Source organism: Malaclemys terrapin, chromosome 5 (genome assembly GCF_027887155.1).
Source record: "Malaclemys terrapin pileata isolate rMalTer1 chromosome 5, rMalTer1.hap1, whole genome shotgun sequence".
Classification (NCBI taxonomy): domain Eukaryota; kingdom Metazoa; phylum Chordata; order Testudines; family Emydidae; genus Malaclemys; species Malaclemys terrapin.
This window is the reverse complement of record NC_071509.1, coordinates 54484952-54508891: the sequence shown is the minus strand read 5'-3', so window position 1 is coordinate 54508891 and position 23940 is coordinate 54484952. Positions and strand designations below refer to the sequence as shown.

The window sequence follows — 23940 nt, the reverse complement described above, 5'->3', positions numbered from 1 at the left end:
GGTTTTAAATTAAAGGTTTTAAAGCAGAAGTTAACATCAAGGGCTAGATCATGACACCCAAACAGAGAAAAAAAAATGATGATATGATATTCCCTGCACAGCCGCCTCATATCTTGGCTCACACATGGAGGGGAAAGCAGGAGCTATGTGCCTGATACCCCACTTTATCCCTACTATATTGGGTCAGGAGTAGGAGAATCTTGATGCTGGCCCTATAACATGGCAACCAATAAAGCAAAGCCAATAAGAGGGGCAAAGTAATTGGCATCTGGGAAAGGAGTAGAGCAGATTACTTCCTTGGGGTGCAAGCTCCTCCTGAGGTGATGTGCTATCCCTTAATCAGGGCCAGATCCAGTCTAGCCTTAATAAATATTGATTTGCTCATGAATTTACCTGCTGAAACTCCATAATATTCACTGTTTTAATAATCAACTTTTCCTGTACATATAATAACTGTCATAGTATTTAAGCTCAATGTACGATTAGCAACCTTAACTGAGGCCTGGTCTACACTAGGAGGTTCTATCGAATTTAGCAGTGTTAATTTGAATTAACCCTGCACCCGTCCACACAACGAAGCTATTTATTTTGACATAGAGGTCTCTTTAAATTGATTTCTGTACTCCTCCCCGCCGACGGGAATAACGCTAAATTCGACATGGCCATGTCGAATTAGGGTTAGTGTGGACGGAATTCGACGCTAATAGCTCCAGGAGCTATCCCACAGTGCACCACTCTGAGTTCGTATGCTCTGACCAGCCACACAGGAAAAGCACCGGGAAAATTTGAATTCCCTTTCCTGTCTGGCCAGTTTGAATCTCATTTCCTGTTTGGACATCGTGGCGAGCTCAGCAGCACTGGCAACGACGCAGAGCTCTCCAGCAGAGGTAACCATGCAATCGCTGAATAGAAAGAGGGCCCCAGCATGGACTGATCAGGAAGACTTGGATCTGATTGCTGTGTGGGGCGATGAGTCCGTGCTTTCAGAGCTGCGATCCAAAAGACGGAATGCGAAGATCTACGAGAAGATCTCAAAAGCCATGACGGAGAGAAGATACAGCCGGGATGCAACGCAGTGCCGCGTGAAAATCAAGGAGTTGAGACAAGCGTACCAGAAGACCAAAGAGTCAAACAAATGCTCCGGATCCCAGCCCCAGACATGCCATTTCTACGAGACACTGCATTCCATTCCAGGTGCGGCCGCCACCACTACCCCACGCTGTCCGTGGACTCTGACGATGGGGTATTGTCGGCGGCCACTTCCTCGGAGCTGTTCGCGGATGGGGAAGATGAGGAAGGAGGATGAGGCAGTTGACAGCGCTTTCAACGCTGATTTCCCCGACAGCCAGGATCTCTTCATCACCCTCACGGAGATCCCCTACCAACCCTCCCAAGGCGGTAACCCAGATCGTGAATCAGGGGAAACATCAGTAGGTAAGTGTTGTAAACATTTATTTTGAATAGAATAGGCATGGTATGTTAGCAATGGGTTTTTAATGATTAGTTTACCCTAGGCGCTTAACTTTTTAGTCCTTGCCAGTGCAGCTACTGGAAAAGTCTCTTAACCTGTCTCAGGATAGAGTAGAAATCCTCCAGGGACATCTCCACGAACCTCTCCTGGAGGTAATGTGAAAGCTTTTGCATCAGGTTCCTGAGGAGATCGGCCTTATTGCCTCCTCCATGGTAGGAAACTTTTCTGCACCAGGCTAGCAGCAGGTATTCCAGGATCATTGCCTGGCAAAGCATGGCGGCATACAGCCCTGGTGTTTCCTGGCATTCACGCAGCATGCGGTCTTTCTCTGTCTCCGAAATCCTCATCAGAGTGATATCACTCATGGTGACCTGCTTTGAATTAGGGGATTTTAGTATGGGAACTGATTGCCTGTTCCTTTAAATAACTGTAACTGGCGGTTTACAGCCACGCGGTGGGGGTGGGGAGGTGAACCGTTCATGCTGAGCGGTTCGCAGGCAGCATGCAGGGATCTTTCCTGAGCCCAGCCACGTGGTGGGGCGGGGAGGCGAACTGTTCCTGCTGAGCGGTTCGCCGGCAGCATGCAGGGATCTTTCCCAGGAACAGCCGCAACGGGGGTGGGACAGGGGCAGAGTTCATGCTGGCCGGATCGCCGGCAGCAGGAACTGGCCAACGCTAGGAGCATTGCTTGGAACGTGAAAGGAGGGCACTGCTGTAAATTAAGCTTTAAGCAGCCAAAAGTCTACAGCTTACCATGGTCGCCTGCTAGCAGAATTCCCGTGTCCGGCCCCGCTTGTGTGATCTGTACAGCAAGACCCCAGGCACTCAAGGTGAAGACAGAAAATTCGACCTTGTACTGAGTGCAAATGTGGTAGGTACTGTGCATGGTCTTGTTCACAGAGAAAGACTATATTAATTGTTTGCAAAAATGTATCTCTTTGAGGAATTCACTCCCTTTTTCCCATCCTACAGCTGCGAGCGTCTGCCGAGCTACCCCAGCATCCCCTTCCCAGAGGCTGGTGCAGATCAGGTGGCGAAAGAAGAGGACGCGGGACGAGATGTTCTCAGAACTTATGGACTGTTCCCGAGCCGAGGCGGCACAGCAGACCCAGTGGAGGGAGAACATGTCGCAATACCAGCAATCACACAGCGAAAGGGAGGACAGGTGGCGGCAGGAAGACCAGCAGATGACTCAAACGCTGCTTGAACTAATGAGGGAGCAAACTGACACGCTCCAGCACCTTGTAGATGTTCTGCAGGACCAGAGGCAGGAGGACAGAGTCCCCCTGCATTCTATCTCTAACCGCCCTCCCCTGCCACAAAGTGCCATTCCCCCCCTTCACCCAAAGTCCCAAGAAGGAGGGGCAGCAGGGGCCATGAAAAAAGTCACTCCACCCCTGCAGACTGCTCAAATTGCAGAAGGCTCTCATTCCCAAAGATTTTATACATCCTTTCCTTCCCTCCAAATGCACCTCACCCAAGCCCCCGTCCCAGTTTCATCCCCTAACTGTGTAGTTCTTAATAAATAAAATTTCTGTTAAGTACTGTTTCCCTCATATTCTTTTAGAGGACAGTGTGTTTGAAGGGGGGGGGAAGGGGGTTGGTAATTGGAGAGCACAGTCACCTTTACCAGGGTACAGACATGGGGGCAGGTTCAGCAGAAGATCACACACACATTGCAGTCACTAGGCACCCTGATCAGTTTGGGAGGTGGTTTTCATGTTCTGTGTGGGGGTGGCTATGTGAGTTTCTGGCGGGGGAGGGCTGTTACAGATCTTATGCAGCGGTCCTTAGCCTGGATGACAGAGCCATGGAGCAGGGGATCTGTAACCGCCCTCCCCCGCCAGAAAATCACATAGCCCCCACATACAGAGTCCCGAAAAGGAGGGATGGCAGGCTCCATTGAAACAACCAGTCCACCACTGCGGACCGCTCTACGAGCAGGAGCCTCATTCCTTGAGTTTAGAAGCATCCTTTCCATCACTACACCCGCTCCCCACCACAGTCTGCATCCCAGTTTCAACCCTTTACCATGAAATCCTTAATAAAGAAAACTATGTTAATGAACAAAGTTTCATTTATTTTATTTTTAATGTGTTGGAAGGGGGCTGGTAACTGGAGAGGATAGTCAACATTAAGTGGCTAAGAAACGGGGGCAGGTTCAGCTTCTGTTTAAACAAACTTAATAGTCACAGGTTACCCTACTCACTCTGGAACCTAGCTTTCAAAGCTTCCCAGATGCACAGCGCATCCCTCTGGGCTCTTCTAATCACCCGGGTGTCTGGTTGGGCGTAATCAGCAGCCAGGCAATTTGCCTCAACCTCCCACCCCGCCATAAATGTCTCCGCCCCCCCCCCTTGCTCTCACAGAGATTGTGGAGCACACAGCAAGCTGCAATAACAATGGGGATATTGGTTTTGCTGAGATCAGAGCGAGTCAGTAAGCTTCTCCATCTCCCCTTTAGACATCCAAAAGCGCACTCCACCACCATTCTGCACTTGCTCAGCTGGTAGGTGAAGAGTTTTTTCACTGTTCAGGGCGCCTGTATAGGGCTTCATGAGCCAGGGCATTAGCGGGTACGCTGGGTCCCCAAGGATCACTATAGGCATCTCCACATCCCCAACAGTTATTTTGTGGTCCAGGAAGTAAATACCTTCCTGCAACTGTCTAAACAGACCAGAGTTCCTGAAAACGCGAGCGTCATGAACCTTGCCCGGCCATCCGACATGGATGTTGGTAAAACGTCCCCTATGGTCCACCAGTACTTGCAGCACCATTGAAAAGTAGCCCTTTCGGTTAATGTACTGGCTGGCCTGGTGATCCGGTCCCAGGATAGGGATGTGAGTTCCATCTATAGCCCCACTGCAGTTTGGGAATCCCATCACAGCAAAGCCATCTATGATCACCTGCACATTTCCCAGGGTCACTACCTTTGAGAGCAGTAGCTCAACAACTGCGTTGGCTACTTGCGTCACAGCAACCCCCATGGTAGATTTGCCCACTCCAAATTGATTGGCGACTGACCGGTAGCTGTCTGGCATTGCAAGCTTCCAGAGGTCTATGGCCACTCGCTTCTGGACAGTCAGAGCTGCTCGCATCCGGGTGTCCTTGCGCTTCTAGGCAGGGGACAGCAACTCACAAAGTTCCAGGAAAGTTCCCTTACGCATCCGAAAGTTTCACAGCCACTGTGATTTATCCCAGACCTACAGCACTATGCAGTCCCACCAGTCCGTGCTTGGTTCCCGGGCCCAGAATCGCCGTTCCACAGCATCAAGATGACCCATTGCCACCATGATGTCCATGGCGCGGGGTCCCGTGCTTTGTGAGAGGTCTGTGCCCCTCTCAGACTTAATGTCCTCACCGCGCTGCTGTAGCCTCCTCGCCCGATTTCTCAGTATCTGCCTCTGAAAAAGGTGCATGATAAGGCACGAGGTGTTGACAATGACCATAACTGCAGCAATGATTGCAGCGGGCTCCATGCTCGCGGTGCTGTGGCGTCCGCGCTGTCAATCACCAGAAAAGTGCGCGAACTGATTGCACGCCGGCGCTTTCACGGAGGGAGGGCGGGAGTGAGGGTTGAATGACCACAGTTACCCAAAACCACCCTCAACACATTTTTTTGCCCCAGCAGGCATTGGGGGCTCGACCCAGAATTCCAATGGGCTGCGGGAACTGTGGGCTAGCTACCCACAGTGCACCGCTTCCAATGTCAATGCTTGCCCTGTTAGTGTGGACTCACAAAGTCAAATTACTGTCCTTAGTGTGGATACACACGTTTGACTTTGTAATATCGGTTCCACAAATTGGCTTTAAGTAAAATCGAACTACTCTCGTAGTGTAAACATACCCTTAGAGTTACTGATCTGGATATAAGCTGCACTCTATTTATAATGTAAACAGAATATTTTTGTAATTAGGTATGAGCTCAGCCCAATCCAAACACTGAGGAAACTGGGGTTTGAAATCCACATCCATATTTTGCTGCTTGGATCCATCTCTGGTTTTAATTATTCATAACTAAAATAGCCCGAGTGAATAGACTGTTCAGTGTTATTGGTACTACCAAAATATTCCATCTTACTTGAAATACTAAAAAATGCTACAGAGAAAGTGCAGATTTTTGGACCACCTTTTATTCACAGGGCTTCTTGTGGGGGTATTGTGAGGGTAGTATTCAGCATAAGTAAATGTGCCTGAGTCTGGCTTTTTATGTTTCTCAAATATAACATGTTCCATAGCCCACTCTTGTCTACATTGGAATAATTTTGCTTCTAGGGGCAAGAAAATATAATATATATTCCTATCTGAAACACATGCTACCTTTGAAATTTCTGGTCAATAGAAAGTCTTTGAGTGTTCCCCAAATGCAATACTATTAATATTACAATAGAATGTAGCAATCAAACAATTTCTTGTGGCAGACACGGCAGAATTTGGAAAAAATGACCAAGTTTTCCTCTGTCTGTATCTATTTTAGACTTTTAGTAAATACACTGTGTAATGAAGCACAGACTCAGTGTTCTTGGGTGTTAATTTCCCTGGTAGCCTTTGATCTGTAAGTAGGAAAAATACAGAGATGATAAAAGAGACCTTAACTGCAGGGCATTTCCCCTCTCAGGCTCTAATCAGCAGTGTCAGGAAGCTGAGGAGCTTCAATGCGCTGCCACATGGTGAGATGAGCTGCAGAATATAAAGTGATTGAGTGATGACAAGATGGGTCAAGATTGTATGTGAGAGCTCTTAGCAAGAAGAACTTTAAAATGCAGTAGCAACAGGTTCTTCTGTCAGTAAACAAGACACACAAAAGGCCAACTGCCTGGCGCGCTGGGGAGAGCGCTTTAATTCTGTTCTACTCGGAGCTCTAACTGAAAAACAAAATACACTATACTGTCTTTTACATGTGTGTTCAAGAGTCAGAAAATCTTACTACCCACTTAGGCTGGACATGGGGAAGAATTCCAAGTTCATTGCAGAAAACAGGTTGAGTTTTTAATACATATGGCTTCAAAAATGCCCTGAGTCTGCAATTTATTTGTATAAGACCTGTTAGCTGGCATACTCTTTTAAGTAATTTAAGTTGTGTCATCACATAGCCATTCTGAAACTTGGATCAAAACTGCTTCATGAAAAATTGGGTCTTGCTGACTGAATTGCATTGGTTTGCAGATATGCAGGAATCCAAGCAAAACATGTTAACTTACTAGTTACAAATCAGTATCCCAGTCAGAGGAAACCTTTTACATAGTAGTAATTTTCAGGCTATATGACATGCTCTATCTGGCACTATAGAATATACTGAATGAGTTCAAACAGTCCTTCCTTCATTTCAATCATTTCATATCTATTTGTAGCAGAGCAGTTGTACAGTAGCAGTTGCTCTTGTGATAACTTGATTTGAGGTACCGAATGGTTAGCTCTTGGCTATCAGATAATCTTTCATCTACAATTGATAGCACATTAGTCTTTCCCCAACAGTATTATTTTAGTTTGTGTTTGTTTTCCAGATAAAAATGTCAGGTGAGCAGTCCTCATCTTCCAGCCAGGGCCGGCTCCAGACACTAGCTTAACAAGCAGGTGCTTGGGGCGGCCAAGGGAGAGGGGCGGCACCTGCGGCAATTCGGGGGTGGCAGGTCCCTCACTCCCCCTAGGAGCAAAAGACCTGCCACTGAACTGCTGCTGCCGATCGCAGCTTTTTTTTCCCAATTGCCGCTGCCAATCGCTGCTTTTTTTTTTTTTTTGCTTGGGGCGGCAGAAATGCTGGAGCTGACCCTGCTTCCAGCTTGTCGTTCTAATGAACAGCTACAGCAATGCTGTTTGAATTTGCATGGATGACTGCCAAAGATCAATAAATGCTAATGGACATATTTTGCATTTCACTGTTCTATGACATTTATGTAATCTCATTACTGGAAAGAAGGTTTGTGATGCCTCTAGTTGCTAGAGGCTGGCATTTCATGGTGAGGTTCCCGACAACACTTTTTCTAAAGGATATGAAATAATTGATACCATTGTTTTTGGAAGCTTTTCATAATGCATGGGTTTGGATATTTTTTAGCAGTGTTGTTAATTGTTAGCTGCCATAGTTGCTTCTGTGAATAATTACTGTACTTACATTCCATGCTGTGTTCATCCTGAGAGAGATGCTCAGCATCTTCAATGGAACTTTCATAGGAGTTGAAGGTGCTGTCCTGGACCAGCACCTTCCTCTGAAAGACTATAAAATGATATATTAAAAGCTAATCTAAACAGGTAGGAAGTCTCAAGCTCTCCATACCTCCTGATGACTGGCTGATACGTATGACCTGAGCTGGGCCAATAACTAATATTTTTTTTGGTTCAGTGGCAGTTACAAAATATCAACATCGTCATAATAAATCATTTCAGGTTGACATTTTATGGAATTTTTGGTGAATCAAAAAAAGTTAATTTCAGGGCTGTTCCAGATTTGAACCTGAGTCTTCTAAATCCCATGTGAGTGCTCTAACCATTAGGCTGAAGGGTATGAGAGGGAAGGGGTAGTGCCCACACTGCCTCCACCTCCTGGCCATTTTGTGAATGGACAAAATTATTTGTCAAATTTGTGAATAGTTTTGGGTCGACCAAAACTGCACTTTTCATCAAATAAACTAATCATTCTAAAAATTTTGCCCAGCTCTATATTTCACCCCTTTGAATGTTGACTAATGAGCAATTCCCCAGTAGCATATAAGCTTTTGAGAACCACGTTACAGAGTTGAGATCCAGATCTGGATTAAAATTTCTCCAAAATGTAGAAGGTGCTTAGATTTTGAGTTAGTTTGACATCAACAGAATCATGAAGTCTTGCAAATGCTTTCTTTTCCTGCAAAATATTCCATGGTCTTGTATTCTTCATAAGTCATTCCTAACTAAAATAATAGTCATTTTTGCTGCCTGATCCTCTGGAATGGCCCAAATTCAAGGGAGGAGCCATTCCCTTTTGGTACTCTAAAAATGCAGAAAACCCAACCAGCTGGTTTCCAGCTCCTGGAAAGTCTGAACAGTGACTCAGTGCTGCTAGTCATCTCAGGTCAACAAAATCAACAGCACCCCGGGCCAACTCTGACTTTATGCCGCCCCAAGCAAACAAAAACCCCAGAGCACAGGGCGGCCGGACCCGGAGGCAAAGCAAAAAAAAATAGGGCAGCCCTGTTGCCCTAAGATTGGCCGGAATCCCATCCCTTAGAATCTGTCGCCCCAAGCGGGAGCTTGCTCGGCTGGTGCCTGGAGCCGGCCCTGACAGCACCATTCACAACCAGAAAGGATCCAGGTTGAGAACCTGTCCTTTAGTAAATATGAATGTGTCAAATTCAGATGTCATGTGTAAATTACATTACTTTACTCATAATTCCTTACAGCTGCTTGCACCCACTTTACCAATGTGTGAGGGAGCTTAAATTGATATAACTTAACTATCAAGGAGCCAGAAGGAAGTGTAAATTTACAGTAGAGTGGATGCTACATTTTACATCATCTGTCTCCTTGATGTAAGGTACATCACCTGATTGAACTTCTTCACCTTTCTGGATTTTGCCAACAGATTATTTTAAAACATACACCACGTCTGGCTGTGCATTGAAATGTTTTTCTTGTTCTGTCACATCTCACAACATAGTATGACTATCACGAAAATGGGAAAGAGATCCAAAAGTCTTCGACAAAACCTTAATACAAACTCTGCAAAAGGAGTCAAGTGATATTAAAGTAAATCCCAATGTATGTGATAAAAAGCAGAATCTCTGAGTTTCAAATTCTTAAGAATTATTTATCCAGCTGCCCTCCACCCCATCTCCAGCTGCTGTTTTAACTCCTTCCTATGTGTAACTTTTATAAGACTTTTTGTAATGATCTCTACAGCTTCTTTGTTCAGTCTTTTTTAACCAGGGTGTTTGGTTTTAGAGGCCTCATTTATGATTTCAGGTTTGTCTGTAAAAGCAAAATAGAAAAGACTAGTTCATTGCTATATGGATAAACAATAGGAAAAAAATCCTTTAAAACTTTTATTTAATTCTTACTGCTTTGAAAAGAAGTGCCATACAACATGTTAATATTATATTTTTCAGATGCCACCTAGTAGCTAATTTGTCCCATTCCTTCTTTCATAATTTTCAATGAACCCTAGAAATGACAACAAAGAGAAGTTCAATTAAGTTATCATAGGCTCTGTCTTCTGAGCAAAACAAGAGCAGGTAATTCTGTTCACATTCTAACTGGTAATTTTCCTACTTGTAAATGCTTATTGGTTTTGTAATTGTAATATTTTGTATGTTGTTTATATAAGGATTATATGAATCATGGGAGCAACCTTAGATATAAATTAACAAAGATTTTTAGTAGGGGATTATAGCTGACTTGTAAGATACTTGGTTTTCTGGCGGGGAACATGCCTCTTTTTAAAAAACCAAACCAAACCTAATATATTATTGGATAATTATAGGTAAGGTGGGTTCACCTGATAGGAATAAAAATGTATAGAGCTGTATCTGAGCAATTCACAGCTGCTGGGCATTGCGCTAAATCTTTCAGCTGTCCTTTCAGTGTCAAACCTAATGTGTGTTTTTAATGCAATACATACTTTTGTTATGACAAGGTACTTATTATCAAAGAGATCTGTGTGGTGTGAAAAAAAAAACATGTAATAACACTGAACTGAGTGTTTTAAATATGTTTTAAGGTTAAGAATGTACATTTTACTGTGCAGTGATCCACCATAAAAATGTCTCATAATAAGCCTTATCTATCAATTAAATAATACCACATTCAAAATCTCATAATTAAAGCATTTTCTGTCCCAGCAAAAAATGGGAAGAGTGAAAGGACTGTGTTATTTTCAGCAAACTGTCATTTATTTTTAGATACATTTTATTTAACAATTTAATGATCATTTTAAAATCATTTAAAAATAAGTTAGTTTCCAAACACTGGTCTGTATTGTACATAACACTTTACTTATAATATTTTGGGTGGGTAGCTATTATTACCAGCTTTATTTATTTATTGGCAGTGCTCATATCATCCAACCTAGGTTGGGGCCCTATTGTACAAAACCCATGGTAAGTAAGTCCATACCTGTGGAGTACCTGCACTGGACATCCCCCCACACTTAGGCTGTATGTTGCAATGCATTATGTAATTCCCTTCATGCCTCACGTCCACAAAGACCTCCCTGAACCCACTGTGGGAAAGGTGAAAACCCCCCACTCCACCTAGGCCAATCTGGTGGTAAGGGAAAAATTCCTTCCCAACCCCCCTAAAAAAGGACAGCTAGTGCAATGCCCACAGCAGGTCCTTTTCAACCTTTTCGGTCCAGGAGATGAGTCAGCATCACCATGCTGAACCATTTCCCCCTTTTTGCAGCAGCTTCTGATCTCTTTCCCCTCACCCCCCACAACCCATACAGCACTGTTCCCTTTCTCTCAGCCAGCTGAACAAGATCCTCCCCTCCCCCTAGGGTGTCCGTTTTTCAACTGGAACACCCGGTCAAAAAGGGACCCTGACAGCTCTGGTCAGCACAGCCGACCGGGTCATTAAAAGTCCGTTCAGTGTTGCTGTGGGGCTAACGCAGGCTAGTCCCTACCTGTCCTGGCATCGCGCTACACCCCAGAAGTGACCAGCAGGTCTGGCTCCTAGGCGTGGGGCCACAGGGCTCCATGCACTACCTCCACCCCAGCACTGGCTCCGCACTGCAATTGGCTGGGAGCTAGGGGGCAGTGTCTGTGGGTGAGAGCAGTGCGCAGAGCCTCCTGGCCCCGCTGCCTAGGCACTGGTGGTGACTGCTTCCGGGACACACGCAGTGCAGTGCCAGGACAAGCAGGCAGGCAGCATGCCTTAGCCGCACTGCACCATTGACCGGTAGCTGCCCAAGGTAAGCCCATGCCCCAGCCCTGAGCCCCCCCAAACCCAGAGCCCTCTCCTGCACCACAAATCCCTCACCCCACCCCCAGCCTCCTCCTACACCCCAAACCCCTCACCTAGCCCAGAGCCCTCACCTGCCCCACACCCCAACCCCCTGCCCCAGCCCAGAGCCCCCTTCCATACCCTGAACCCCTCATCCCTGGCCCCACCCCAGAGCCCTCACCTCCCCACACACCCCAACCCCCTGCTTCAACCCACAGTCCCCGCCTACATTCCAAATCCCTTAGCCCCACCCATCAGTCTGGAACCCCTTCCCACACCCCAACCCACACCCAGTGAAAGTGAGGGAAGGGAAATGTAGTGAGCGGGGGCAGGGCCTCATGAATGGGCGGGACAGGGGCAGTGCCTCAGGGAAGGGGCGAGGCTAGGGTGTTCAGTTTTGTGTGATTAGAAAGTTGGCAACCCTACCTCCTCGCTTGAAAGTGTGGTGTGTTCATTAGAGCACATCCCCTCTTGAGTCATGCTCCCCACCAAAAAGGAACTGCCAGGTACTGCAGACTAGTTACTTGCATTGTGTAGGCAACAGGATCACAGGCCAGCTGAACTGGATGGGCAACAAGGTAGGAACCTTGCAGGTAGAAACTATGGAGTGTTGCAAAAAGCATATAACGGGAACAGGTTTTTGCTCTTGAATGCCTTTGCACCAATTTCATGAGACTTTTGTCAACAAAATTTCAGCTTTAGGGAATTTTCAATAATTTTTGCTTGGCTGTAACATTTCTGAAAGTTTGCAAAATACATCAAATTGCAGTTTAATTCACCTGAGTGTTACAAAGAGAGGACTGGAAATGTCGCTTACCTGTAGACAAAACTAATAGATGGTGCGTATACATTTGGATTCAGTCCTGCTTAACCTCACTCCACTTGTGTGTGAGCAAGGATTAATCCCCTGAGTAAGGGGATGCTAGATTTAGACTCTGAAACAAATAACTTTCTTAAAAGTCTATCTGGCAGAACTGCCTCTTTAGTTTACCCAGTGGTTATTTGTTTAAGGTCTAATTGCTAATGGAAACTACTCACTAGGAACTGAAGCAGCCTCAGCGCTTCAGGTTGACAGGAAACTGCACATTTGGCAACTGATTTGGGAACACTGGACAAGTAGACCATTTCTCCAAAATGCATGTTTCAGTAGAACTGGAAGGCAAAAGGGGAAGTAATCAGGGATTTTAATGAATACCAAACTACAGGCCTGAAGTTAGAGAAGAACAGTAGTCAAAATACCTGCTCCAACAGCACCAAAAGAAAAAGGAAAAAAAAAAGCTTGCTCTTGGCAAGCTGCCTAACTCATGATCTTGTCCAGGAATGAATGTTCCTTTATATCTGAAGGAGGAGATGAAAGTCTCAGTCTTTCTTCCAAGAATTTCTATCTATCAATCTGTTGATTGACTTAAGTATAAATATATTTAAAGAACAAAGTTACTTATTTCATCAGATATAACTTCATCATACTGTATTTCAGGCAACTATGTCAGAAAAAAAACATTTGTAAATTGTATACAAATCTGTTAAATGGAATGATTGATGATCACTACCCATTAAACAGCAATGGAAACGAAATATTGGGTTGGAAATCAAATTACAAAATTGGACCAAAGCATGTGAATTAACTAAAAACACTTCCACATGTGCCAGGCATAAGTTAATATATTTCAAATTCTTATATGGCGCACATATCATTCTAATAAAATGACATCATGGATGAAATCCCAACCCCATTGAAGTCAATGGGGATTTTCCCACTGACTTCACTGGGCTCAGGATTTCACCCTGTATATGAATAAAATCTATCCCAAATGTTACCCAAGATGTAAAATTAATCCCATAACATTTTCCATTTAATATAGAAGCATCCCATGACTGAATAATTTGAGTCTGTCAGTAAAATTCTAAATATAGCATAGGCATATTGAAGCTTTATCTTTGTTATGTCTTTTTTCTGTACTTGATGATATTTGCACTGAGCTCAGTGAATTTATTATATAAATGTCCTTTCCACTTGGCAAGCATTGATTATATATACATTGATTATATGATCAAATTTATCATCAAATTAAGGACATTCTATATTTCACCTCTGTGGAAGAAGTAATCTACAAGAAACAGTGATATTTTAAAAAAATCTGTTTTTTTAATTAAATCAGAGACAGGAGCTCAAAATCTGTAAACCCATCTTTAAATTACACCACAGTCAGCCCATTCCCTGAATTAATGGGTAGACTAAAGACTTTTTTTAAAAAAATGAATACCAAGGTATAAGAAGGCAAATGCAAATTATAACCAGACTTTTGTCAAACTTGCAGAGTTGTTTATAGCTGGAATAAATACATAACTTTAGCATAGTATTATTTCTTAATGAGGAAGTATAAATGAACATTGGGAGACATGTTTTCAGTTTGAGAAGTTGCTATATTTATTAACTTCTGTAATGGATTCCACAGGCATTTCCAATAAGGCAATGTATGTAATACAGGGAATGAGTGTCAGACTTTTTTCATAAAGGATACCTAGATATAAAACTTTAGCAAAGTAAATTACATTTAGCTACATTAAAAGACTGAGAGATAAGAAATGAGCCATACTTATATTTTTTCCAGGATAAAAGTTATAACTTCAGTAAGCCAAGCTAAATCTACTGATCCACAGAAAGAATTCCACATCTGGAAAATCTTTACTACATCTGTGTTGAGTTTTTATGCTTTCTACTGCTTTCTTCACCAGTTCCCATGACTCCAACTTACCTCTGTCCTGTTTTCTTAATAGAAAAGCATTTTGTTGTGTAAGTGCACTGCAGTTCAGCTAAAAATAGAGTGATCATTTCATTTCCTGGGATCTGTTACCTAAGCTTCCTTACCTTCATCTTTATCAAATGAGACCAAAAAAAGCAAACTTGAAAACAAAGTGATACAAAATGAGACAAAATAAGCTACATACAGATTTAAATGTAGAGACATTTTAGGCAGTAATTTTGTTTTATCTTGCTTGTTTTTAATGGCTGTCAACATCTGATCCTCTTTTTTTCCATCTCTGACTTAAATCAAGGAAAATGAACAACTTGTATCATTCTCTGATATGGACACAGCTTTGATTCTGTAAACTAAAATTAATGGATGGTTTTAATGTAAATGGCAGAACTTATAGACACTAGAAAATATATGTTTATAGAGATTCAGCTTAATTCATCCCAGGTAGAAACAGACATAGAACCTTGTGAAGGCCTTAAGTGAGCAAGAGGTTGCAGCAACACAAAACAGACAATTTCTTCTCCACCATGATCCTTACAATGCCAGCACTGCTCAAAAGGTGAGCAGGATGGACGGCCTGTGTTGCCAGGCCAGCCAGGGGAGAGTTGATTTTTAAGAAGTAATGTACAGCAATTGACAGCTGATGATTCCCTAACCATTCAGGAATCCCGAGGAAGGCAGCTGCAAAAGTACCACCATCTACCCCCTTTCCCCCCTCGATGTAAATGGAGGTGCATTTCATTTGCCATTTCAGAGAAGGTTTTAGGTGCAGAACTAATGCCTCTGACAGTGTGGGTCCACCAGACATATCCCCACCTCTGTGAAGGGGAGGCAAAGCTGATGGAGGCTACCTGACATTTTGAGGGTGCAGTAGTGGTAGGACAGCCACTCTGCTAACATTCCATGGCTTAGGGAGAAGTTTGTCTCCCTCTTTTCCCCCAGCCCCATCAATCTATATTGACCTCCCTCACACCAGCCAGTTTACTCAGGTTAGTCTCTGGGGGAAAGATTTGGCTTTAAAATCCAGCAATAGTCCATTTTGGGGATGAATGGGGTTTTACCCTGATGTCTCCCAATGAAAGTCCTAGAGATGAATGCCACACGCAATACTTTGAAAATGTGTCACAAAGCGACTAGTCTACTTACATTTTGTCTTCTAACACAAATGTCTCAGTGTCTGAATAAGAATTGCTGGTTTCACATAACCCTCCACCGCCCCCATGCTCTCCTTGACTGAGTCATTGTCAGATTTTTTTTTTAACTTTTACTAAAAATAGAAATTGTGGAGAGTGATTGTTTTCACTGGAATTAAAGGCCCAGGTGGTGTTATATGCTGTGCCTGCAAGCGGTGTAGCTATTATCTGTCAATAATTCATTTGGTGAAAGGAAGAGGAAAAATCAGTAATTTAGAACATCAGCTGCACCAGTCTCTACTCAACACTCCTGGTAGGCAGGCCAAAGCTGGCATTAGGCCACCATTATGCCTCTCACCCCAAGGGCTAGCTCAGCCCCTGGCATAATTGTGGCGGAGATTCAGGGCTCCTCTAATTTCTGGCAGCTGGTAATGGCTGGGACACTAGACAACCTTGGGATTGTTAGAGTGCTGCACTCTCTAACCAGGTTTGTCCTGGAGTAGGAGGAGACGCCAGAGTAGAGCTTCAGGACAGTTTTACAGTCTTTTGTGTCTATATCACAAGGGTATGTGGGAGCCACTCTGCAGCCACAACTAAAGCCCTGAAGCTGCAATAATTTTTCTGCTCTGCCTGAGCTCTCACTCCATCAGGGCAATAGCTAGTGCAGCTACAAAATGATTGATCCACTGAATCCCCATCCCTAATCACCTGCATGACACTAGGCAAAGAGCTGGGCTCCACAGCATGCATGTAATATATATATCCTACTCAGTCTCCCAAAATCTTCCCCCATTCCATCACGTATGCTCTGTATGGAGTCCTCCACAGTCCCAGAACAGGGGGCAAGATTTGCTTTTATCACAAATAGACCTTTTCAGATTCCTGATAAGGAGCAGCAGATCCTGGTGACTCTTATCTGGTAAGCAGCAGATAGCATTGCAGGGCTAATACTTTTCTGAGTTTTCAGCCTTGTCAGATTGCAATCTAAACAGAATAATGCTTCCAAGGGGAAAAAACCTCATGTAACGGGCAATACTGGGTTATACTGCAGATAGAGCATATTTTGGAATATTCCCCCACAGTACAATGGCAAACCATGAATTCCTGTTTCCTTCCATCATCTGTCCCTTATTATTCTTTGAGTATTTCAATTTTCAACATTTTACCCCATAAAAAAATTACATAGCCGTATTGCCAGATGTGTCCTTTTCATTATCCATAAAATTCCATATGTAAAATACCACCATTTCCATATTACTTACTATATTTAAAAATTAGAGCCAACAGCAGCAGTAAATCATGGCAGGAATGTGGGTGGACTAAGGTTTAATTCATGAAGTGTTTGGTCCTTTTGTTTTATTAAATAAAAGACAAAGTTCCTAGTGCAGGTAAAGGCTGATTTGTATTCATATTCCCAGACAAAATAGAGTTAAGGTTAAGAGTATGTATTAGTAACTGATGGGTAAAAACAGCAGAGATGTAATTATCCCCAAAACCAAGCATTACAAGCCCCAAAAATTCAGAGTTAAGGTTATGCTGAAAAAAAATCCAAACATGTTCGGGTAAGTCAAGGCACCCAGACAATCTTAACTCTGCCCTGCACTGCTGTTAACATCTCAACATTATCACTCTTTTGAACTTCTTCAAACATTCTTTTATACAGTTTCCCAGGTAGGACCTTTAAAAGTCACATATTTAATTATCTCAAAGGCTAGAATGAAGATATACCCAGTTACAGAATCTTTTGGAACGAAAGCATTCATTGTGAATTGAGAAACTTTGTCACATTCCATAACTGCATTTTGTTTTCATTTGCTCTTGGCTTGTTGACAATGCACTCAGCTGTAGCATGCAAGATTTTCAGGTTCAAAGGTAGCTGTCTAAAAAGTATTTTGTGTCTTGATTGGAAGGCTGTGGGAATTATGTGAACCCCTAAGAGCTGTGTCTGTTATAACTACATGCATGTGGTCTGAAGCCCACTGTGGGTTCATATTCAAATATATGCTGCTGGTGTTTAAAATGACTCCTTTTTAATTAAAATTCAGGTAATTATTTCAGTTTTTCTTTTTCATCATGCACAAGTTTTGTACCCTTGGATAATGCATACTGTCATATGTATATTGAGGGCTTGGATATGATTTGCCCCTGCACAGATGGGAGAAGAGGGGGTGCATAAGAAGTAAGCAGGCTTTGCATAGGGAATCTGTGAGAATTGACATCCTGGCATTAGGGTGTGGAGCGCACACACAGCCACTCCCAAGCTGCTATCACATCTTGTGGAATGCAACAGCAACTTGGCTAACCCCACACTCTCTCTGTAGAGATTTGGAGCAGTGAAGAAGCTCCAGGACGACAAACCAAGCCCCAACTTCTCCCTACCGTTGTCTACGCTGTTACGGAGTGCTCCAGTGAAGAGTATTGCTTCATAGTGTTCAGAGAATGTGGAGTCCCCATGCGCAGCAGGCTCTCCACATCCTGCTCCCAAGCCTGACATGCTCATTGAAATCTCAGCATGTCCACTGCCAGTTAGGCCTTTCCCAGCTGTGTAAAGGATACTGGATTTGCTCACTAATCTGTTCTCAGCTAGATACGATTTTCTGTGGTTCAGAGAATTTTTAGAATTTCTAAAAGTAGCATGGGTGAAAATCTGGAGTATGTTTCTGACCAAACTGCAATGGGAATGGAGTTAAAACTGAGTGAGGCATGATTTCTTTATAATTCTCTTTGAATGATAAATTGATTAGATTTCTTGAATATTGTCTTAAAATTAATCTTGAAAAATTATTATTCAATAATCTTTTCACTTCCAAAGCACAAAAAGCTTTGAAAAGGGCATAAAGATTTTTCTGCGAGAAAGTCTCTTATTAGTTATCTTGTAAGCAGAAATGAGCAAGGCAAAGAGAATTCATTATTCAAATTAATACCTCTGTTCAGTTAATTCTCCACCTCTCATCAAAAAGGTATTTCAGAGCATTTTTGAAAGTTTGTATAAATTTGGACATATTTTTGATATATATTATGTATGTATTTGATATATATTTGTTTCTGATTTTTAATAACAGCTACTAGAACTCAGATCTGTTCTCTATCCTATCAGCTGTTCTGTTCAACAACTGACTCCAAATTTCAAGTGAGCAGTTTACAAGTATTCTCATTTTAATGTGTGCTGGAAAGGAGTTGAGGCAAATTCACATGGTTGAGGAACACAATATTTTCCCTTACACCCTTTTTCTTGGAGATTTTCACAGAATTCAGGGAGGTTCTTCATTTTTGGTCCCTGTATGTGTAACTTTTTGCTAGCACACAAGAATGATGTGATTAGATTTAACTGGTTTTGCCACCATTTTTTGTAAAAACACCACCTTTTATTTCTCTTCCCACAAGCACTGTCACACTTTTCTTCAGTGTCATCCATTATGCATGGAATGCCTTAAAAAATCTCCCCAGAACATCTTGAAGCCACTACCCCCGTCTTCCTTCAAATGGCTTTTTAAGAGTCACTTCTACCATGATGCCTGAACAATGCTGTCAACTAATAATGGTTAGACAGGGAACAAGCTCATTCAGTGTGTGAAAGAACACCCTTGTATTTCTGTACACTGTCTTCCCTTCCTGCTTCCCCACATTTTTTTGGTGCATCCACCTGTTGGGTCTGAACTTAAACTAAGATTGGAAACGCTTTGGGATAAGATTTGACGTTTATGATATGTTAATACAGGACCTAGCATAGTGGGCCCCTACCTTATTGGGTCCATTAGGTATGAATGCAGTACAAATAGTAATAATGATGCTGTCCAGTTAAGTGAAATGAAAAGTTTAACACCTGATTACAATTGGAAAACATGGTCAAAAATGGTGTGTGTGTATATCAACATAAATAAATAAAATCATATATGTACAGATCCAAATATGACTGTGTGCAGTGTAATGCCTAGAATACAGCAATTCCAATAGACCCAGACACAGAAAGAAGATTCACTTTACTGTCGGTGTATGAACGCATGTAAGCTGTTGTTAAACTGCATCTGCCAAGACCTAAGCTTCTCAGTGCCTAATTATTACATACAGACACACCTTGAGTGGTACCTGAGCTAGTCTTCAGCACCTTTTCTGACATTGTCACAAACATTACCATCCTCAAAACTCTTGAAAACATATTTCTGATGATATTATGGAAACTCAATCACCCATTTTCAGACCAGTGCATTACTATGTACCAGATATCTCAGCAGCCCTTTTATCAGAGCTGATTTGCATATTGTGTCATGCAGCAATTCCCAGAAGTACCATTTAATGGTAAGTGCTGAAAAATTCCTACTGTGTGTAATTTATGTGTATAAATTGAATTGAACCAAAGCCTGGGTCTTGCACACCCTGGACTTTGTGGAAATTCTGATCTGGATTTGTATTTCACAGTTGTTGCCAATGTCCACAGCTTCTCTTGGGAGACAATTTCAATTTCAGTCTGCTGGGGGAGGCCTGTCCTGTTCCCATTAGGGATCAGGACAAGGAGACAAGGTAGCTTCTTACTGTGGAGGAGCAGCATTGCTAGGAATATGGACCTTATCCATCTAAGTCAAGGCTGGGCCTGCTTCAGGGCACTCAAGGCCAGCTTGGAATGGGAAAGGACGCCCCCCTTTGTGAAAACATTTTCTCATGGATTTGTGAAGGAAGGACCTATGTGTATGGATTCCATGGATGTGGAAGACATAGAAGCATGAGGCCAAAAGAGGCAGCAGCAGCTGAGAGCATTGCTATTCCTGTAGATACTGAAATAGCAAATGGGGAAGCTAGAGATTGGTTTGTGGCAGTGTCCCACAGGAGCATGTGTGACCACAGAAACAGCAGCAAATGGGAACACTTGTGGTGGTGACAAAAACCTGATGAGCCCAGAAAAAGAAAGAAGGATTAGTTGCTTCTTTAGAAAATCATCGTTAGGCCCACCAACCATCCTAGGAAGAGGTAACCAAATGCCTACAGGAGAAGTACAGAGGCTCTAACTAGGGTTGCCAACATTCTAATAGCATAAAACCGAATATCTCGGCCCCACCTCTGCCCCAAGGACCCACCCCCACTTGCTCCATCCCTCCTCCCTCCATTGCTCGCTCTCTCCCACCTTCACTCACTTTCACCGGGCTGGGTAGAGGGTTGGGGTGCAGGAGGGGGGTGAGGTGCAGGTGCTGGGGTGGGGTGGGGCCAAGGATGAGGGGTTTGGGATGCAGGAGGGTGCTCCAGGCTGAGGCTAAGGGGTTTGGAGTGCAGGAGGAGGTGCGGGCTCTGGGGTGGGGCTGGGGATGAGGGGTTGGGGTGAAGGAGGTGGGTTTGGGCTGGGGCAGGGTGTTTGGACTGTGGGAGGGGGTTCAGGATGCAGGATCCCTGCAGTGCTTACTGCGGCTCCCAGGAAGCGGTCGCCAGGCCCCTGCAGCCCCTAGGCACATGGGCGGCCAGGGAGGCTCCGCTCGCTGCCTTCGTACCCACAGGCGCCGCCTCCGCAGCTCCCATTGGTCGCGGTTCCTGACCAATGGAAGCTGCAGATCCGGCACTTGGGTGCGGGCAGTGCATGGAGCCTCTCTGGCCGCCTAGGCTCCACAAGGACCTAGTGGCCGCTTCTGGAAGCCGCAGGGAGCCTGCTTTAAGCCCAGACCCCCGCTGCATCGCTGACCAGACTTTCAATGCCTGGCAACCCTAGCTCTAAGACAAGGTGTCAGGAAGGGAAGGACCATCGCGCTCATGCAGTGTCACTTCAGTTATTTCAGTCAGGCACTGGGAAAGACAGCTAGTCTCATGCAATCCCTTTCTTCAAGTTCAGTAGGCCATAGTGTCAAGAGACATAGTAGTCAGCAATTCTCTAGCAGTCAAGGGGCCAGAAAGAGAGCAGGCACTGAAATGTCATCATCTGGTAAAGTTGGTAAAGGTGCTGGTCATGGGAAACAGTTTTTAGATGAAAACAACAAGGAGTCTGGTGGCACCTTAAAGACTAACAGATTTATTTGGGCATAAGCACTCCGAAGAAGTAAGGTTTTTACTCACGAAAGCTTATGCCCAAATAAATCTGTTAGTCTTTAAGGTGCCACCAGACTCCTTGTTGTTTTTGTAGATACAGACTAACACGGCTACCCCCTGATACTTGACAGTTTTTAGATGCCTTCCCTTCAGAGTTTTTATAATAACAGTTTTGATCATGACAGGACCATTGAAGAGGGACTTTGAACGGCCAAGCATTAGGACTCTAAATTCCAGCCACTCATAAATGAGGTTGTGATGCTTCTAGGTGTGTCACCTTGTTATCACCTGCCTCCAGTGTGAGGGAGTCTTGCCTATGCCAGCTGGCTGTTGGCTCCCTAACATGAACCAGCCTGTCAGCCATGCAAGCACTCCTCTGGGCTATCTCAGCCCTACCAGTTGACAATAGATATATCTCACTTGCCAAATCCCTTCAGAGCATGGGCGGCAGAAATTATAGGCTGGAGAAGGCTGTGCCTCCTCAAAAAGCCTGGCATAAACCTGCCCACGCTTTGCCTCCAGGCCTCTTCTTGCAGTTCCTACCTGCTTTTCCATAGCCCAGGCTGGCTGGCGCTGGGGTGGGCCAACATACTGCCAGGACTCGGGGTGGCTGGCGCTGGGGCCGGGGCCATGCTGCTCAGATCAATGGGACCCCGGCACTCCAGGGCTGGGGTTAGGAGCCCACACAGAGCTCCAGGGCTGGGGGCGCTGCGGCTGTGCCACCTGGAGCTCTGGAGCTGGGGTTGGGGGCCCGCACAGAGCTCTGGGCCTGGGGGTGCTTGGGTGGGCTGGGTTGAGGTGGCGAGAGGTGGGCCTAGAGCAGAAGGGGAGGGGCCAAGGGCTAGCCTCACCCAATGGCTGGTTCACCGGCTGCCCATGCTTCAGAATATCCTTCTGTGGAATCCAGCCCCTCATTACTGGAAATCCAAGATCCTCTGTTCCCAAAGGAACAGTGTATCCCAGTTTATCAGTTTTTCCTTAGACCACCGCTCCTGTATCACACACAGCACTGGGGTTCAGTTATAGTCAAACAAATGGAAATGTATTGAAGAAAGAATAGAGATTCCAATCCAAACAAGTATGAGTGATGGAAACAAATGGTTATATTCAAAACAAAATCCTAAAATGCAAACTAGGGCCTACTCTTATTAATAGTTACCTTGCCAAATCTAATAAAATAGATTCTCACCCCAAAGTTCAGTCTTTTGCAGCATTTGTAGTGACAGGGAACTGAGACCCAGTCTTCCATGAATCACCCCTGCGCATCAAGGTACCTTCTCAGCCTGTGAGATACTGAATCAGTCTTTTGTCTTCACTGACATTGTCATTTCATTCCTTCTCACTGCCAAGTGGTTTTGATATTTATAGTTTGTCTTTGATGGTTTTCTATTGACTCTTCTGGGTTGTTGCAATAGTGGACAGTTGAGCAATACTTTACATAATCCGCTAGCCTAGCCAGGAAAGGGTGACAATTCCCTTCACTTGAATGGGCCATCACTGAGACATGTGATTCCCTGGTGAGTCCCTTTCACTTCAAGACCATAAGGGCATAATTTTCAAAATTGTTACTTTTATTCCTTAACTATTATCCACACACATCTTGCAATGATTGAGTATTGATAAGTTACAAGCTTTCAGCAAAGACCTTGCATGCTACTTTTCATGGATAAATACCATGAAAGTGATGTATTAGGTTCAGTGAGTTTGTCAGGTCTGAGACAAGAGTTGCTTGTAATGAACAGTCCTTTGCCAGTTAACACCAATGCCTCTGTGTCACAGAGTTCTTCAAGCGTTTGTCACTCTGTAGTGTACCTATCAAGAATATAGCCTGAATCAGAGACAGGAGCAAGAAGGGACGGCAGATAGTTATGGGCTCCTTGGGCCACTTGGGTATGGTGGGTTAAGGATATTAATTTAAAGGGAGATTTTTCAAATGTGTCTAAGGCAGAGGTGGGCAAACTATGGCCTGCAGGACCATCCTGCCCGGCCCTTGTGCTCCCGACCGGGGAGGCTAGCCCCTGGCCCCTCCCCTGCAGCTACACCGCCACGCAGGCAGCACTCTGGGCGGCGGGGCTGCGAGCTCCAGTTGAGCAGAGCATCAGCGTGTCTAGCTCCAGCCTGGCAGCGCGGCTGCCAGACATGCTGCTCTGAGTGGCTTGGTAAGGGGGCCGGGGGTTTGGATAGGGGGTGGGGGTCCTGGGGGGGGCAGTCAGGGGACAGGGAGCAGGGGGCGGTTGGATGGGACAGAGGTTCTGCAGGAGAGGGCGGTCAGGGGACAGGGGACTGGGGGGGTTGGATAGGCGTGGGGTCCCCAGGGGCCTGTCAGGAGGCAGGGGTGTAAATAGGGGTCGGGTGACTGGGAGAAGGGAGGTTGGATAGGGGGTGGAGTCCCAGGGGGGTTGGGGTGGGGGTCCCGGCAGGAGGGGGCGGTTAGGGAACAAGGAGCAGGGGGGGTTGAATAGGTTCTGAGGGGGGCAGTTGGGACAGGAAGTGGGAGGGGGCTGTTTGGGGAGGCACAGCCTTCCCTACCCAGCCCTCCATACAGATTTGCAACCCCAATGTGGCCAAAAAGTTTGCCCACCCCTGGTCTAAGGGATTTAGGAGCATAGCTCCCACTGAAAGCTAATAACCATCAAATAACCTGTCACCAGGTACTTGA

At 44.6% G+C, this 23940-nt stretch overlaps 1 protein-coding gene across 4 annotated transcripts in view; it reads left to right on the top strand.

Annotated features, from left to right (window-relative positions):
• DLC1 (DLC1 Rho GTPase activating protein) overlaps positions 1-23940 on the top strand; it is a 417446-nt gene that overhangs the window by 212525 nt on the left and 180981 nt on the right. Inside the window, exon 6 of one of the 4 annotated variants that reach the window (XM_054029700.1) lies at positions 812-872. The exons of 2 other annotated variants lie outside the window; for them this stretch is intronic. In XM_054029700.1, the coding sequence (XP_053885675.1) occupies positions 812-816 (5 nt within the window). In that variant the 3' untranslated portion in view covers positions 817-872. Of the gene's footprint in view, positions 1-811; positions 873-23940 lie in introns of those variants that run through there. One more of the 4 variants, XM_054029699.1, reaches the window with a different exon arrangement.